Raw genomic sequence first — 19,414 nt, 5'->3', positions numbered from 1 at the left:
ATATTTTGCTGCCAGGAATTCTGCAGTGAGCTTGGTACGCTCTTCTGCGTCCACAAAAACATGGAGCAAACTGTCCTGTGAAAGGGGATTCTGGAAAAATATTCCTCTGCAGTGAACTAAATTTTCTCTTTCTTTCTCAACATGTTGTTCAATTGCCCAACAGACATTCGCTTGGAGAGCTGCTACCTGCAGCACGAGGACGAGCAGTGCAGTGCCCAGATCCCAGGCCGGCACCGGATGGATGCCTGCTGCTGCTCCGTGGGGGCAGCCTGGGGCTACGAGTGTGAGGAGTGTCCTCTGAAGGGATCTCCCGAGTTCGAAGCTCTTTGTCCAAGGGGCCCTGGGTTCTCCACGAAGATAGAGATAAGTGGGAAACCTTTCTCCAAAGGTACGTGTTCTGTTTGCAGTTAATTGCCAGCAAACCCTGCTGGCTTTCCCTTTTACTGTTCCCTCAGACAACTGCTCTGGGTTTGAAAATTTCAGTGATAGTCAGGTACTTCATTCACCTTAAGGCACATTTGAAAATCCAGTTAGATTTCATGGAAATTATGGCCAGAATAAGTCACAAGAGAATTTAATACTATTTAATACCAGTAATTTAATGCAGAATATAATACTGCAGCCTCAAAACACAGAATTTGTGTCTCTACTAGAGAGGTTGAATTGTGCCTGATTTTGCCTCCTGGCACCTCATAGTACAAGAACTGGAACAAACTGGGCAGTCAGCTTTGGATGTATTGAAAGAGCAATCCTTACCTATGAAGGGTGCAATAACTTTCATTCTACTGTGAAGCAAGCAAGGAATGGTGAATAATTTGGGGAATTTCTTATGAAACTACTTGGAGAAGTGGAGGAAATAGTTACCAGCTATTTGAGAATTCCAGCTCAAATCAGGAGAACTTGATTTACTGTAAACCAAGTCATGACAACAAGTTATGACTCTTGTTGGTAAACTTCCAGCATTACATGGAAATCACATAGTGACACCCTTGTATCCTGTGCTGAAAGTGTCTTTCCAGGGTTACCACAGGGGTTAAGCTGGACAATGTCAGAACCACAAACGGATGTGAACATGTTTATAAAGAAAGCCAGTTACCCAAAACCTAAACATTATGAGGTCTGAAAAGAGGGAAAAATATATATGAATGACAATTGCTGTTGTTAGTTTCAGCCTTGGTTTTATAAACAGTTACTGAGCCATTAATTATCCATAAAGAAAAGTGACATGTGCTTTTATTTAGGCTCATTATGTTTTCCGTGACTCATGGAAGTCACATTTTTTTTCTCAGAAATCATAAGACAGAGTAGTTCTTTGGAAACTTCCTTTGCCTTAATCCTCTGTCCACTGAAATCTCACTTAGCTGCAGATCAGATCCTGCAGACAAAGAGGAGACTAATACCATTTTATGGCAGCAAGTGTTCTTGGCAATTCCAGTGTGGAGTGTCTACACTGTTGGCTGGGGTGAAGTTGGTATCAGTTTATGTAGTGTGGTCTAATTTTCCCAAAAGGAGGGGTCACTGTCATGAGAAAGGATGAGCTCTGATGGCAGCATTGCTCTTTTGTGCACTGTTTTTGTATGAAGTGATAACATCATATGTCCATACTATTTCATTTTCAGACATCAATGAATGTAAAATGTTCCCCAGCCTTTGTACCCATGGAAAATGCAGAAATACCATTGGCAGTTTTAAGTGTAGATGTGACAGTGGATTTGCCCTGGATTCTGAAGAGAGGAACTGCACAGGTAAACTGCATGGGTACCTCTCTCATAACTTTGCATTGAGAAGGAAAAACTGAACTCCTTTGAAAATCCCGGGAATGTGTTTTGTGTTACAGATATCGATGAGTGCCGCATCTCTCCTGATCTCTGTGGCCAAGGCATCTGTGTCAATACTCCTGGAGACTTTGAGTGTGAATGTTTTGAAGGCTATGAAAGTGGATTTATGATGATGAAAAACTGCATGGGTATGTTTCTTATAAACCTTAGATGTGCAATAGTATGCTATGTACTGGTACCTATGCATGGTTTATTTTGGGTTTTTTTTTTAAGGTTTGATTATGCCTGGATTTAAGTCTCTCTTATTTTGTGAGTCTTATTAAACCTAACTTTAAATGTGAATTTGCTACTTTGGCAAGTTGCCAAAGCATATATAAGCAAGGGACAGGATTTTAGGATGCTAAATTTATTCCTACAGTCCATTTTGCTAAGTGGGACACCACCCTGATCTTTGCAGTTAGTAGAGTAGATTAAAATTTAGAAGAAGCCTTTTTGAATTCATTTTATTTTCTTTATTTTCAACTGCACTGTGGGGTGAGGGGTGACTGACTACAGGAAAGGCTTCTGAGTCGATCAAGGCAGATGAAGCTGTGATGGGTCCCAGGCTGTGGTGAGGGATGGGCTGATGCTGTGGCAGTGCTGGCCCTGCAGTGACACACCTCTCCCTCTCTCCACAGACATCGACGAGTGCCAGCGCAACCCCCTTCTCTGCCGAGGCGGCACCTGCATCAACACAGAGGGAAGTTTTCGGTGCGATTGTCCTCCAGGCCATCAGATATCACCAAATATCTCTGCATGTGTAGGTGAGATGTGCAGGCAAAGTTGATATTGTGTGCAGCATTTTATACCACTCTTGTGCTGTGTATTTACGGTGTTTGCTTTAGTCCTGTTTTCCTTCAGCCCTGAAAGGTGTTCCCCTTTTTCTTTTGCAACAGACATTAATGAGTGTGACCTGAGCACCAACCTGTGTCGAAATGGCCGTTGTGTCAACCTGATTGGAAAGTACCAGTGTGCTTGCAACCCTGGGTATCAGTCCACACCTGACAAGTTATACTGTATTGGTAAGGACAAAATCTACATGGGAAGATAAAACACGCAGAATTGTTTCACTTTAGTAGTTACATAAAGACCTTTAGAACTGTTATTCAAAACTTCTATTACAATCTGTCAGAATAGTATGCAAAACCCCCAAAACGTCCACATCCATTGTTGTGGCAGTGCTACAGTTAGCTGTGTAGGAGATTATTTTCTCCAGTAAATCAATCATGATGCATAAAATTGCATACTATTTTTAATGGCCTCAGATTTCAGACTTTGATCATTAAGAGGGAATAACTTGTTAGATTAGTTCTATACTTTATTAAAAATTAAATATCATCATTCCTGACAGACTACAAAGTGGAATCACGTGGTTCAGTTACATACATACACTCTTCCGTGCCATGGAAATACGTGAAAAATTCATTGGCTTTAATTCTGCCTAGTAATTTTTTACCTTGATCCTTTCAAAAACTTTATTGCTCTAATGATACTATGGTAACCCAGCAGTGGTATTTCTATATGTAGAAAGAGAATGATTTGTATGTGCAGTCAGATACCATCCCTAGTTTGCATCACATCCATCCCAGTGCCTATATTTGCAAACACTTCAATATTCAAGTAGTGTGCAAATGCCAAGTGTAGATTCTGGACTGATGCTGTTCTGGAAAGCTGACTCAAAGTATGTTCTTAAAGGAAAAGATAATTGTGGGTTTTAACTGTAATTTTCTCCTTTTCAGATATCGATGAGTGCAGTATAATGAATGGTGGCTGTGAGAACTTCTGTACTAACTCGGAGGGCAGCTATGAGTGTAGCTGTAAACAAGGCTTTGCCCTCATGCCAGACCACAGGACATGCACTGGTAAGGGAGATTTTGGGACCTTTTCTGCTGGGAGGGTTTATTTCAATAGTTTAAAAATGGACCTTCTTTTAAAGATTAAAGGCATTGTAACAAATACATTATTAAAAAAAGAAAATACATGGAAAGTGAAGTTCTTTTTCTAAAGTAAACATCTCGAAAGTATCAGAGTTGGACAACTGCAGACTGAACTGCTTTGAAGGGAATTAATTCTTTATCACTTCAGAAAGTTGATTTTGAATTTCATAACAAGAAGCTGTCATTTTTTTCAGTAGGAGATAAATTTTCTCCCTTAAGGTATTATTTTAGATTGAAATCCAAAATAGTCGAAGACCATGAAAAAAATTATCATGAATAGAAGCCGAAATGCTGTGCATGTGTATTGTATGGTTATACTGGAAAGAGAAAAGACAGAAAACCTAGAAAAGAAGCTGATTGCCCTGTTCTGTGGTTGTGTGGTATCTGCTCTTAAGCAAGCAAGAAAATTCCTGTTTTTAATTCTTTGTTTAGTCAAATGCAAGTATCCTGCATTGCTTCAGAACTGACTGACTTTCAGAGAAACTGAAATGTGAATAGTATGAATCTTTTTTAGGGAACAGCTCTTTTGCACTCTTAACAGGGCTGGTGAGAAAATTTTCAGAGCTCTCTTATGGCCGGGCTTTCTCCTTTGGGAGCCTGGGAGTCATAATCCCTGGAAGTGAATTGTACTTGGTGATTTCCACATAGGTTACTGGAAAGATGAATCTACCCTACTTTTCTTTTATTTCTTGCTTCACAGCACTGGCCTGCTGAGGCATGGGAATATTTGCCAGCTGTTTGCCAATTCCATCCAAGAGTTCTTGAAGAGCATGAGAATTATAACAGGGTTAATCCCTTGGAATAGAATTGCCTTTATAGTTGAACAAATAGAGAGTTTTCTATACTGAATTAATAGAGAGAGCTCACATTTAGAATTTGTAAATATTTATAGGCCTCGCACCAGGGTCTCAATTACCCTGAGGTCACTCACTACCATTCCAGAAGATAAAAGAGCCTTTAAGCAGAGTAAAATGTAGTTTCCCCACACATTGTAGCTTGCACTGTCAGAAAGATGTCAAGTAGCCAGCCTTCAGCAAGCATCAGAATTCAACTAGGAAAAGGGAAGATTTGATTGAGCCTGAAATTAATTATTTCAAAACTTAAAATATTTAGATTAGAAATAGTTTGCTTTAGCTCAAGTTTCTAGAAAAGGCAAGCTTTGGTGTTTGGGGCACTTTTTCAATGGAAAAATAAAACTAGTTGATCAAAATTGTGCCTCAGCCAAAATCTGAACCCAAGTGACAGGATTAGAGTGACATGAGACAGAAGGGAGGAGGGGGGAGTTGAGGTCTCTGAGCCACTTTTCTCTTTTCATCTTCTTGGCTTGACTGGGGACTAAATGACCCAAGTACACACTTGGACAGTCTTAGGGGTCTCAAGTCTGCTGGCTAGAAGCAGTTCTGTGCTTTAACACATCTCTGAATTCAAACCCAGAGCAGATAATTTAGAGCACCTTCCTTCATATTGAACTAAAAACTATAATAGAAAACTACTATCTTTCCCTTCTCAAAGTTAAAACAAAATGAAGCTGTGGGGAGGGGATGGATTCTCTATGGTTTTGTCCACACAGTAACTTGATCATAAACGTGTCCATAGAAGTTTGTAGTAAGATCTTATCTTAGCTGTGAGTTTTTACATATCCAGCCTTGACTCTGAAAAATAGAATTTCATTCAGTGGCCAGCCAGTAATAACTATTAGCTATTAATTTTCATAGTCTCCTCTAATAAAGACTTGAGTGCAATAACCACACATAAAAAAAGTTTGAATAACAGAAATACCAGACACCTTTGAATGTCAAGACAAATGTAAGAAAACATCCAGTGATGTGAGGGATCATCTTCACTTCCCTTTTAGTATCTAAAATGCTGCTGCCTTCTCTTGAAAAGATGTTTTTTATATACGTAAACATCTGGTGAATATTCAAAATCTGCATGCTGAAATTTTGCCTCTGCCCAAAGGCACTCCACTGAGTGAAAAATAAGAATAAAAATATTTGTGACATTTTCTTCTCCTCTGGTTGTACTGTGTTAGATGTTTGTGCTTGGTGCAAGATACAGCAGAACTGTGACCTGCGTATGTGAAACACCTATTTTACATTTTCAGTTTTCTCTCTGTGTGAACATGTCTTTTATCTTTAACATCACACGAAGCTGGAAGCCATCACAGAATATGTTTCTTGATAATTGAGCTGGTAAGAATGCTGTGCAGTTCAGTAGTAGGTCAGGTTTGAATTGGTGAGGTTATGCATAAATAATCAGCTCAATTAGGAGAAACAACAGGTTCTTTGTCAGCTGATTTTCCCCCAACTGTGAAATCAGTACAGTGACAGGTTAGTAAATAAAGTTCTTTATTTCTGTAATCATTATGCCCATTTCTAGAGCTTAATTTTGCATGTTAATTCAAATTCCATTCCAAATTAACATTTTCAGGCTAATGTCCATGCCAGTATTATTTGCTTGTTAAGATAAACAGGGACTGGTCAGCCTCCTTCCTTGCAGAAGTAGTGTGTCCACACAAGCACTGACTGCTAGAAATACAGCAGAATAATGAACATAATATTTTAAATTAAAGTGAGTTCATTTTCTGCAGCTGCATAATTACTGCAATCCACAATAGACTGCTCTGATAATGAGTTACACCCTTTCTCTTGGAGAGGATTCCTGAATCTTGTCCTTTTTGTGCTGATTTTTTTCCCATGGTATCACTAGGCAGAGTTTCTGATTTTTGTTCTTTCTAGTCTATGTTGGTGCTGACACAGGGAGATTCTAGAGATTTTTACAAGGAACACTAACATAACCCCAGGGGCTCTGAAAGATTCCAGAACTTAGCGTGGCTGCATTAATATAATAAAGTATCTGCTTCTGCTGCTTGGCCCCAAGCAGTGATGGCCAATTTCATGAACTGAGAAAACAGCTTACATCCTAGAGGCCTGACCAGTCAGATGAGATGCTAAAAAAGACCATAAAAATCTCATTGTACTAATGTATGTACTGTAATTATTCCCATCATGAGTTCAACTCTGTTTCCAGTTTGTCACCACTCTTGAGACCTGTAGGGATATTTTGCATGTATGATAGCTTTTTAAAGCTCTGTAAAGTTTGATATTTTTTGTCACTGAATTTGACTTCAGAGCTTCCATTGACTTCAATGATGGATTATACCCAAGAATCCTCAGTTATATGTGGCCAATGTGGTGTGACAAAGGTTCTGTTGGGGTTCTTTTCTCCGAGAGAAAAGTTGATTCCTGTTGCCACTGGAGTCAGAGAGGAATGTTTTGCCACTGACTTTAGCTGAAGATGAAGAGCTTACTCACAGGGACAATTTTGCAACGCACCACTCAGTTATTGCGAGGATTCAATCTTCATATGCAGCAGAGTGTTAAAATGCTTGCTTTGCCATGATGATGGTTAATTGCTTTCTGTAAAGGTAACATATTTTAATCTGATTTTCCCATGTAGATATTGATGAGTGTGAAGACAATCCTAACATCTGTGATGGAGGCCAGTGTACAAACATCCCAGGAGAGTACAGGTGTCTTTGCTATGATGGGTTCATGGCATCTGAAGACATGAAGACTTGCATAGGTAAGTGAAAGTAAATATATTCCAATTTGCATCAAATGTGGAAAACATATTTATTAAGGCACTCTTTCTAAATCATCATCTAAATAGACAATGGTATTTAAAGAGTATTGCTCTTATCTCCTAATTTTGGCCACCTGACCTTTGGACCTGAGCACCTGACTCTTGCACAAATGCAGATGTAATCTCTGCAGATTGGGATGCAGACATGATGTTCTGTGAGGTTTTTATGCAGCTCAGATAAAAAAGTGCTTGCAGAAAGGAAGTGCTGGTGAATGATGCCGAGGAAAATTTCTAGTAAGAAAACCACCAGTGCTCTTTTAAACTTGTCTCTAAGACAAAACTGTGTGCAAGTCTTGTACCTTGGAAGAATAAAGTCATGAAAGAGTATGTCTCCGAAACCACACACATTTGAATTAAAAATCTCGAGCGTATTTGGGGAGAAACGTCTGACAAAACTAGACAATGTATGTGTGCATGTATAAATGTATATACACACCCACACATACCTAGAAATTATCAATAGTCATAGTCATTCTTTGAATAATGTACTGAATCTTAGTGTCTGTTTTTAAGAAAAGTTGGAATTAAAGGTATGTTAATACAGATATGGTAATTTAGCATTGTTACCCCAGATCTCAAAAGGTACGCTAGGTAAGGAATAACTAACCTGGGCAGTTTTTAATTTGCATGTATAGACCCACTTTTTGTATCAAAACTCATAACTCAAGAGATTCTGCCAAATACTTTCTAAGAATTTTATTAATAAATCTTAATTCACGGGTTTTTTTAGATGTTAACGAGTGTGATCTGCATCCAAACATCTGTCTGAGTGGAACCTGTGAGAATACAAAAGGCTCATTTATCTGTCATTGTGATATGGGATATTCAGGCAAGAAAGGCACAACTGGCTGCACAGGTTTGTTTTAAAGTTTAATTTTTAATTTTTATTTAAACTTGTGAATCTGCTTTTCTGGTGTTTGGAACCTTCTCTCACTGCGCTTCTTTTCACTTACTTGTGCTCTTTTTGTACCTCTCATCCGAATTTGCTGAGCTTGTGTTCTGCTAATCTTCAGTGGTACAGCCTGATGCTGCTTCTGCTGAAATGAGTGACAAAATGTCCATTGGGAACGTAATTGGGCGTATCACTGTGTTGTTGTTCATCTAAGAGAACAGCAAATGCCATTATCTGTACCTTGACAAACTCCCAAGGACCTCAGTGTGTTTGGATTAGTTAATTGTACATTATGCAAGTAAATAACAGGTATGTGTCCGAAGTGTTATTTGGCAAACACAGATGCCTTGAAATAAATGCTTAAATATATTTTGGGTTTTTGCAAAGTGGAAATGATACAGTTACAGAGCTACATTCTATCAGCAAAGTCAGAATCTGCTTTATTCTGTGTATTGCCAGCAAGCAGAAATGAGATTCAAATATACAGGCTCTAAGGGCATGATACTAATAATGCTGGTGTCTCAAGCCAAGGTGTTGAGAGTCTCAGACTCTGCCCAAATATGAATGCAAACATATGTTTAATATAATTTTTAATGTAAACTTAAGGTAAACATATTTCTGGCAGTGTCTTTGAGACACTTTTATTCTTAGTCTGCCTTTATTGTACAGAGTTAATAATATGCTTCTTTAAGTGCCCCAAATACATGAAGCTGTTTTTTTACAGCTCTCATAGAAAAATCTGAGAGCTGGAGTTGTACTTTGCATATTGGACCGTGGACAAATAGTTGTGCATTCGTAACAGCTGCCTTTGACTTACATATGAACTGACCTAAATCCAAGAAATCCCTAATTGTACCCTGTAGACCAACATTTCAATGTTCTTTGTTTCTGTGCTAAATTATATGAAGATCTTCAGGACTCTAGACCTGAAAGGCCTCGCGCTGATCTGTTACACATGGCGCAGATACCGCTCCCAGCAAGGAGCACTCGGGGAGGAATGAGCAACCAGTAGTAGGCAAAAGACAGAGAAAGGTCATGGAGGCAGGGGAGGAATCTGAGGTATGGCTTCTGGGGAAGTGCCTGGAAACAGCCACCATTTTGGCATGATGTGATGCAAGGTAGTGGCAAATGTCCCAAGCAGTGGTTTTTTTTGTTAACAGAGAGGTCAGGAAATCCTTCCCTCCTGGTCCCAGCCAAGCCCAGACCTCTGGATGGACACTGTCTGTCATGTGGGCTCTTCCCACCTCCTTGCATATCATTATCTTTCCATGCTGCTTTTGTCTACATGCTGATGTTTCAGAGAGGATGTCACTAACTAGGAAAAACAGTAGAACACTTTAGTTACAACATAGAGATATTATAGAGGGGCTCAGTAACTTGAAAGAGCCCAGTGTTCTAAGATAAAAAGTTGAAGTATCAGTTATGCTGATACAACTGAGATGGGACCATGCTCAAATCACCAAAATCTTTTGTATTTAAATAAGAAAACAGGAAGCAGAGTGGGAAGTTTCTAGTTTGCTTTCATAATGAAGAAACTGGTCCCATTGCAACTACAGCATGCAGGTTCTCACATTCTGTTTTTTAAAATATCTGATCTGCTGCTGGAGAACATTGAATTCCCCACTTCATGTTTGCACAGTATTCGAGCAGAATTGAAGTTCCCAGGCTCAGGTACTGCAGACCATGGGAGTGTCCTTCAATACTTCTTCTGCAGGGACCTTGCCAACAGCACCTTGACCCCAGGATTCAGTTCTTGTCTTAGACAGATCAAAAGCATTCCCACTTTTTTAGGAATTCCCATGGAAAAAAAAATTACAAAAACGTGTACAGCACTTTGAATGGGAGATTCTCTGTTTCATGAGAACAACTAAATAATGTCCTTTGGGTTCCATTACAGTTTTGTCTAAATATTTCAGCTGTCTTGTCATTACTGACTGTTTCCATTTTAACAAATAAACTTGTTTTTTTTCCCCCCAATCATTTAACAGTATTCAGAATCCACCCACTGACTTACATTCCCATCCCACACAGATGTTAGTTCTCCCCTCTCCATGGTTCTCAATAAGAATGTGGACAGAACGTAGTAACAAAAATACAGTTTTTAAACTATTATGCAAAATTATACATTGTAGATGCAGGTTTCCAAGATCAAGTGCTACGAATGGTTTGATTTCCATTCACAGGGCAGACTGTGATAATACTGACTCAGAGCAGTTCATTTTACAGTTTTCTAGGCAGGCAATAGAGCACAGCCACTAGAGAGAAGATTGCTGTGCTTTCTCCTCTCCTGGTTCCAGATCGCCCAGCTTTATGACAAATATCTTGTCTGCACTTTTTCTGTCAATAATGTATATGTGTATTTGTGCAGAAATTAAATCCTGGTTTGGCACTTGAGTTTGTATTTTGTGATTCATCACCACTTTGGAGTGCTGCCTGTAAATTTGCAATATTTCACTGTTGATGTAGAGCCTTAGATTTAGTTGCTCTGATATTTTCACAGGGAAACAAATCCTTCTCTGACTCTGTCCCATCCATCCTTGCAGTTATGGCTGTGTGTACAGCCCCCCTGTTTGCCCCTGGTGGAGTGGGGCTGGCACAAACTTAGGGCACAGTTTGTCTCTTTACAGAGCCAAGCTGAAGGATGTGAACTTGGCGACAGAAGTTGCCCGACATGGTCATCAGATCAAAAATAAATGTGCTTTACCAGTCAGCTGGATTTCTCCACAGCAGGCTCAGGGAGTTGGAAGGCTGAGATTAGGCTCTGACTCTGCAAGGGCCATGCTGGTGCCCTTTGGAGAAAGACTGGTGGAAAGTGTTCAACTTGGTGTGGGGTGTGAGCTTGAAGAGTTTGGTCTTGAACATGACCTTCTGTCATCCAGTAATGATGACATAAGTGGATACAGGAGCAGTGAGTGCACACTGCATACTTGTATGGCTGGCAATAACTTGATTCTAAGGAAGTCAGACATCTGATTCAGTGAAAGGAAAAGGTGAGCCTGTCCTTGGCCCTCAGAAATAGATCCATAGTATTTTGTGACTCCATGTGCTCTCCTCTCCATTATTAGTGGCTTCTGGCCATTAATAATATGTTGTGTTTCAGTCTTGATGGCACAAAAGAGCTCTGGTCTCAATGGAGCACACATCTGCCCTTATGAATCTGGGAGCTGGCTGTGTCAGGCCAAATACCAGAAGATAACAATGCTGAGATCTGCCCGCCAAGGGGGGGTATTACAGAAGGAGCACATTGGGAGTAGGCGTCTGTCCAGCAACAACACGCTGCACCCCAGCATGCTGATGATGTAAGGATGGATAGCAGGCAAGGGCTGAACCTCCCCATGTGAAACTCCAAGAGGTGCTTATTGTACAGTATGCTGAATAAAATCCAGGAGTGGTTCCAAAAGAGAAAACAATTTTACGTGTAGAAAGATCAGAATAGGGGCATTTTTCCATATATTTTTCTACTTGTATGAGCACCAAGTTGAAATTCACAGTCTTTTCCCTCTGAAAAACCTTCCCTTTTCCTACCTGATTACATGGGCAGGAACCCAGGAGGAGGAAATGCCTTGTGACTTCCACCAGACGACTGGCCCTTTGGGAATTGGACCCAGGCTCGAAATACCAGTGAAACGTCAGGGTGATAAAATGCACAGATATGCAGAGACTGCCAAAAAATGTAAAAGTCAGAAACTACTTAAGGGATTTGCATAATTCCTGACAAACAGTACTGATTTATAGGCGGAGTCTGAATTAAATTCACATTTTGCTAAGGATCCTTATAGACCCTTGAAGCCCCATGAAACCTAACAGGAAATGGTACACAGAGTACCTAGAGGATTTCACACCCAGCTATGAACATTTTCTTTAGTTAATGTTCACTCTCCTCTGTTCAAATGCAAAGAAATTACTTGGATGTTTCTAGGATGTAGGTGAGAATACAGTGACTTATCCTCGTACTTCTGTCTGGCTAACTTTAATGATCCACTTCCAGACTGTGAAGGGATGTGCTGTGCAGATACTGGCTATTGATTTCTTTCCTTTGCTTGCCACATTTGCAAGCGTAGTGCCAACATGGCAGGTATATTTGACGTGTATTTTTGCTGCATATCAACAGCCCTGAAAATCTGTGCCACTGTGGTTAATGGGAGAGGTGCTTCATTAATTGCCAAAGACTTGAGAGAAAAAAATATTTGTCCAAAGAAGAGAACCGAAGGAGCCAACAGAGTAGGGTGACTGACAGGTTTTTTTCCCCAGAGTGCTTGGGATTGTTATGATGTCAGACCTGCATATTATTTATCATGCGTATTCTCATCTGTTGTAGGCAGACAACTCCCTTAGTATTAATGGGAGTTGTGCAATTGCAAAGCTGAGAACATGTGTGCAGCAGGACTGGGGCACAGTGGGACTGGCTGAGGATGCAGTGTCAGTCTTGGATTGGAATGTCTTTATTTTCCTTGGCTTGTCACGGACTCATACTGGAGGCAGAAGGAGAAGGTTGATATAAATCAGTGACTCACTCCTTTACTCTTCAGTGAAAATCCCCATGAAGTCAGTGGGAATAGGCCATCATTGTGTGAAACCCTGACTTGAGTAGTGTCCTCCTGGGTGCTCTTTGGGTCATGATACCTTTACTCAGACCGAGTAACGCCTTTGTCTTCAAACAATCAAATGAAAATAGTTGGAGTATTTGAAGAGTGTAGTACTGTTTGTGCTGCCATGCAGACAGAACAGGCTGGACTCATGCTCTTATTAAAGATATTTATATTGAGTTAATTTTTCCCCAGTAGAGCTCAAGTTCTCCTTTCTGTTTCATTCTGTGAAACCATAATTCAGTACTTATGGCAGCATAAATCCATATTAAGCTCCTCTATAACCAGGCATAAATTCCATTGATTTCACTGCCCTGTTTACACAGTACTGTGTTTGGTCTGAGATCTCTTTTGCCTTGGAAATAATTGCAATGCAATAAATGTAGGCTTACAACTCAGCTGTGCAATGAAAGGAGAGAATAGGGATTATAGCAAAACAACATCTGAGTTAAATGCAGGTAGCTTTGAAAAGAAGTAAAATCTGGGATGAAGCCAGTGATGGTATTTTATGTGCCTCAATCAGCTTTCATTTAAGTATCTGAAAACCTTTCCATGCATCATGGAAATAAGCCCTGCAATGTCCCAGTAAAGGTAGATCGTATTAGAAAATACATTTTGCATTCCACATTTGATCTTCACCCAGACAAAACGCATTGAAATCTATTGAAAACTTTTCCTGGAAAAAAGCTGAGAAGGATTTCAGGATTTTATTCAAAGCAAATGGAATGGCATTTCAGTGGCTGATCTCTGAGAAAGTTGATCCCATTATAAATACTTGGATATAGATATGTACTTGCAACTTTCATCCCACAAAAGATTCCAAGCTTTTTAGTGTGTGTGTCCAACAGCTGATGGGGGAACGAGTGTCCACTGTGAGGGCACCAGTGTCATGGTGCTGCTGTCCCACTGGGAGGTGTTAATGGGGGCTCTCTGGTGCCAAGTGTCAGCGGGTCAGTGCAAGGTGGGATGAAGTCCACAGTCACTTTACAGAGAGTGGAAAACTTGGCTTAGTTTGTCTTAAATTTGAGTCTGAGCATGACTTGTAGCTGTTGCATGCAAGTTTCTGTTTGTGTTTGCTGGTGGTTTAAAAAAATTCTTGGCAGAAACCTCTCTACTGATGATAATTTTTTGTGGTGTTTTGTTGTGCTCTGCAGGGTATAAGGAAACTTGTGATTGTATGTTTCAAAGCATCAAACAATCAAATGCAGTGCAGGCTTAATGTTAGCAGTGGTTTAACAGTTTGGGTTTTAAAATCATGTAAAGGTTAAACTATAGATTTTTTACCTCAGCTTTCTTGTGTCAGTGTATACTGTAGCTGACCTCTCTAAATTCCTTCTACTCTTTCCCTTCAGACCAAGCCAATATGGGTTGGGTTTTTTTCTGACCACCCTTAAGATTTTTGACAGACACTATTTTCCTGTTTAGTGTGATGTTATCTTCATATGAGTTTCTGCACATGCTAAAGGCAAATCTACTCTGACCCTTTTTTTGAGGTTACATATGAAAGGCAAATCTGCTCTGACCCTTTTTTTAAGGTTTAAAAAAGTAAGTATCCATTTGCATGTTTTCAGGCTTGTTGGTGCAGTCAACATTCATTAATGGTAGATTCCAGCTGCCACATTTAGATCTATATCTAGACAACAGCATTCAGATTATGGGAACATTCATGTCTGGAGTTTTGGTTCAAAGCAATGCCTCATTTAGAAAGAGACTCAGAAAAGTAAGATTAGATGACATTCCACTTATGCAGACTTTAAACAAACTCCAAAAAAACAAAAGCTAACAACCAATACCAAAAAACAAACAAATAAGCCAACCACTAAAAAAAGGCCCAGAATCCCAACACCAAAAGCCCCAAGCAAACCCAAAACCCACCAAACAAAAAAAACTCCAAACCAGCAGTGGGTTTGGGTGTTTTCTGGCCTTCTGGGTATTTAATTTTAGCATGATGGACAGATATTGTCTGCTTCTCGAAGTCATGTGTTGCCTTTGTGAAAAGGCAAAATATGTGTACAGAGCATAGAGAAAGGACACAGCCTTTTGTCTAGACAAGTGTGGGCAGAAAAACCTAAGAAAGAGTTACAAAGGAAATGATTAAAATCATACCTGGACAGTTTTTCCAATAGTTCCACAATCATGCCCTCTTTAAAGAGCTAATTTTTACTAGGTAAGATGATAGGGAGACTCAGATCTCTGATTTTGGGGCTGAGAACCCCAAAGGTTGTTACATGTTTGATGGCTGATGCCTTTCTTAATCATCTTCTTAAGAGGGGTCAGAGCTGGGGGGTTGTCTGTGTTATCATGCAGTGTTTGTGAGCTTGTTTTCCCTTTCCATGAGCTCATTGTACAGAATGAGATGATTTGGCTTACTGGAACATCAAAGGCACCTGGGAGGGCTAAAATATTGATATAAATTTTAAGTGGTTTGATATGAACTCTAGATAATTTACATCCTGCGTGGAAGTAAAGCACAATTAGAGAGAGCTAAGTTACAGAAAACACCATAAAATCCATAGCTCAGATGTGCAAGAAAATTCCTGCCAGTTTTGTTGTAGTTACCAGTAATAATTTCTGAAAACTTTGCCTTTGAGTTTATACATTCTCCAAGTACCTACATGGGGCATTAATAATGTTTTGTGAGAAGGAAGAATGGAGTTCAGTTTGGGTTTTGCAGTCTATACATCATGATATTGCCAGAGAATGACCAAGAATGAAAATAAGGTGAAAATAGCAAGTACTGAAATAGAACGTGCTGGCATGAACGTGTGTGTTGAAGATTGGATGACTTGGTGTCTTCAAGGATGCTGACTTTTTTCCATTGTTTTCTGAGGTTTCCTGAGTTCCTAGTAAACACAGCCCATCCTCCACCTTCCACACAGAGTCTGCCAAAGCTTCGTGAGGTTCCTGGGCTTATCCTAGGAGGAGTTTGTGAGTGGTGCCTAGCTGGTGTTCATCAGCATCCATGCAGATACAATGGGTGCTTCTGGGAGTGCTGCATTCCAGGAGACATTGGGCATTAGAGTTGCCTCTGAGACTTTTTAGCAAACCATGCAATGTAGAGCCACCAATGTAGTCCCTCTCTGCAGGCTTCAGGATGGACAGATTGGAAAAACTGTCTTCTGAGTTACTGTTTTCCTCCTCGAGTGTAGCAGTTACCAGGCTTTGAAGTGAATTGCAGAAGTACTGCTTTACATGCCTATGAGAATAGGTAGTGGGGCAGCATGTCTGAAATATGCCACATGCTTCTTTGCTTTTCTTTACTTTTCTTTCTTGTGATTTTATTTCTCTTCTACTTCATTTCTTAAAGTCATGTTGTAATGAAATGCAGGCTTGCTTTCATGTTCACTTTGACTTTCTTGAGAAATTCCAGTGTCAGTTATCTGGATATGAGAAAGTGTGATCCATGAGCCTCTCAAACATCTCTGTATTTTTGCAGATATCAATGAGTGTGAAATTGGAGCCCATAACTGTGACAGACACGCCATATGTACAAACACAGCAGGAAGTTTCAAATGTAGCTGCAGCCCTGGCTGGATTGGAAATGGTATCAAGTGCACAGGTGAGAGTCATATGCATTTGTATTTATTTATAAGGCTGGGCCACAGTGGGGTTCTAGCAATTCTGAAAAAAAACCATACCACACCTATAAATTGTGAAGAAAAGTGATTATCAAACTTGTTAGGTCGATCTGACATGATCTGTTAGAGGACAAATTCTCTGCCATGGTAACTGAAATCAGCATTATCTCATATTTGGCTTGTGAAATGGTGAGAACACAGCAAATTCTGTGATTCTGTGACCATGGAGAGAGACACTGTGTGCTTGAGGGCAACTGATGGCAGGCAGTGAGAAGTCTCCTGGTGCTCCCTGTAAAAACAAGGTACAGGTCTTAGTATTGAGTGCCCTGCAGCTTCCTCATTCACAGTTACCTTGTCAGACTTTTTGATGTGCTACAAATAAACTGTCCCCCTCTTCTTCAGTCAGATGACCTCACATATTTATGCGTTTTATTATAGAAGATGATTTAAAGTAGAGCTTCTGTGTGCCATACGCTATTTAAAATTTCTATTCATGGTATGTTTTTTTAACTAATGTTGTTTTTTTCTTTTCTTTTTTTTCCTTTTTTTTATTATTTTAAAGATCTGGATGAGTGCTCCAATGGAACCCACATGTGCAGCCCACATGCTGACTGCAAGAATACAATGGGCTCTTACCGCTGCCTCTGTAAAGAAGGTTATACTGGGGATGGCTTCACTTGTACAGGTGAGCTTTCCTAGGAAAGCATCAGATGACCTCCAGTGGTCCCTTGCAGCCTAAGTTAGTCTGTGATCCAATACACAAAAATAGCTTTTAAACATTTGAAGTTATGCGCTAATATGTCATTGTCCATTGTCTTCTCCTTCACCTAGGTTGCCATAACTTGAAAGAAATACTGTATAGTAAACCTAGTCTAAATCAATCACTTTTTTTCACTTGATAAAATGCAATTTTTCATTGAGCTTTCCTTGTTAGTTGACGTGAGTGGCAAAATTATTAAAACAATGCTTGATCGTATAATTTGGCTAGTTAGTAAACCAGTCCATTGGCCCCTCACCTTAATACTTCAATAATAGGGCATATGCATTAAAATTGCTTCATAAAATTGCCTAAAAATATCTGTTCTTTCCAAAAGTGAGTGTGTGCTGTCTGTCTTCTTTACTGCATCATCCTGAGAGATGGTGTCAGGATGCAGTGCTGGCGTGTAGAATGAGGGAAGTAGCTGCTTCAGAAACCTCATTTTATAAACTGTAAATGTAATTATTAGACTGTGCTAGAGAGATGTTTCCCACCCACACTTCAGTCTTCTGCTTTGAAGAGCAGATTAGCTCATGTATGCTTAGTCATGAGGAGCTGTTGCCCTCGGGCTGTCAGTGCTGCTCTGTGCAGGGTGACGCTGTTTGGAGCAGAGCCATGGGCGGGCAGCTGCTGGGCCAGGTTTTCAGCTGGTGCAGATCAGCAGCACTCTATCAACTACAGCAGGTTTTTATGGCACCTGAGAATCTGGCTCATCAGGTTTAAGGCTGAATTAGAATCAGTCCAAATTATAAGTGAACCCTGGGATTCTGTTTAGTTCTTTCCATATAATTTAATCTTGAATCTGACTCAGCTTCCTCAGTTGCCTTCCTAACCCGGTGCTCTTTGTTCATTTTCCACGTGATGATTTCCAGGAGTCCATAAACTACATCCTTCAGCCGAGTGCTTACCGAGTTTCTGCCTTCAGTAGAACTTGAATTTTTTTTTTAAATTTGGGTACTTTATTGTTCCTGGATTCAAAAGGTGGCTGGGACTCCAACTACAGCACACAAGTGTTCTGTAGGCCCTCTGCCAGAGGGTGCAGCATTCACCCTGTAGGTACTACTTTTGATTTGCCAGCCATGGACTTTCCAAAGCTCACAGTGCCAGCCAGGCTCTGCTGCAATAAGCAGGTGTTTTTGTGATGTGTAACATTTCAGCTAAAGAGTAAGGGCCACGAGCTGTCTGAAGGGGAGCGTGATCCAATATCAAGGCTGTTTTTCTCATCAACTGTTAACCTGCAGTTTAATTTTGATCAAGTTCCTTTCATGCCACTTTCTGTCAGTGTTTTGTATGTTTGACATGGACAACTGCCTATTACCATATGTTTACTCATTGCACAGTAAACCTCTTTTTTTTTCAATTACTGCCTCTAGGCTCTGCTGTAATAGAAACAATAACTATAATAAATTTCACGTGCTCATTCTGAGTCTAAATTTGACCCTGTGTACTGCCTCCAATTGTTATTAACTGTAGCTACTTTAGGAGTCTGTGCCTCTCTCTGATTTTCCTTTTGATTAGAAGCTGTATTTTCAGCATGTTGGAAATACACTGAGCTGTTACATGTAGTAACCTCTGCTCATAACTAGATTGCAGTTTCCTCTGCAAGTGTTCAGAGGTAATAGAATAGTTGAAATGTTTGGAACACTGCAGCTTCAGCTCACATATGTTGGTGAGAAAACCATATTACTGTAAACTTGCTATTTCTCTTCCTTTTACAGACCTTGATGAATGCTCAGAAAACTTGAATCTCTGTGAAAATGGGCAGTGCCTCAATGCCCCTGGAGGGTATCGCTGTGAATGTGATATGGGATTTTTGCCAAGTGTAGATGGGAAAGCATGTGAAGGTAATTCTCTGTAAGCTTTAAACAGTGCTCAACAAATTCTGTCTTAATAGTGTTTTATGTTTCAAAAATTTTACAATTGGTTGCAATTGTGATTGAGGTGAGAACAGCATCAAAATTGTCAGTAGTAGTTGCTTTTTTGCAGTTTATACATTTATTATGGATCTCTAAGTGGTCATCTACCTGTTGTACCTGCCTTTTCATTGACCATTTATGTCCAGTTCCGCATCTTATTCATAACAATTTAACAGAAAAAGTTGTCACTTTGCATTGGTATGTATGAAACTGAAAAACAATGATTTGGTAGCCAATACAGTGAACATGCTTTGAGGGCTTCTGTGAGGTGCAAAATCAGAGTGTG

The 19,414-nt window shown here is 39.9% G+C and overlaps 1 protein-coding gene across 2 annotated transcripts in view; it reads left to right on the top strand.

The window, feature by feature from the left end:
• FBN1 (fibrillin 1) overlaps positions 1-19,414 on the top strand; it is a 146,613-nt gene that overhangs the window by 93,651 nt on the left and 33,548 nt on the right. For both annotated transcript variants that reach the window (XM_051796554.1, XM_051796553.1), the window contains 11 exons: positions 164-388; positions 1,620-1,745; positions 1,838-1,966; positions 2,456-2,581; positions 2,714-2,839; positions 3,557-3,679; positions 7,214-7,339; positions 8,130-8,255; positions 16,314-16,436; positions 17,018-17,140; positions 18,931-19,056. In XM_051796554.1, coding sequence (XP_051652514.1) covers positions 164-388; positions 1,620-1,745; positions 1,838-1,966; positions 2,456-2,581; positions 2,714-2,839; positions 3,557-3,679; positions 7,214-7,339; positions 8,130-8,255; positions 16,314-16,436; positions 17,018-17,140; positions 18,931-19,056 — 1,479 coding nt within the window. The remainder of the gene's footprint in view (positions 1-163; positions 389-1,619; positions 1,746-1,837; positions 1,967-2,455; positions 2,582-2,713; positions 2,840-3,556; positions 3,680-7,213; positions 7,340-8,129; positions 8,256-16,313; positions 16,437-17,017; positions 17,141-18,930; positions 19,057-19,414) is intronic.

This window comes from Manacus candei, unplaced genomic scaffold (genome assembly GCF_025592945.1).
Source record: "Manacus candei isolate 608988 ecotype Guabito, Panama unplaced genomic scaffold, ASM2559294v1 h1tg000046l, whole genome shotgun sequence".
NCBI lineage: Eukaryota > Metazoa > Chordata > Aves > Passeriformes > Pipridae > Manacus > Manacus candei.
The sequence above is the reverse complement of the archived record's forward strand: the minus strand, read 5'-3'. Positions and strand labels throughout refer to the sequence as shown.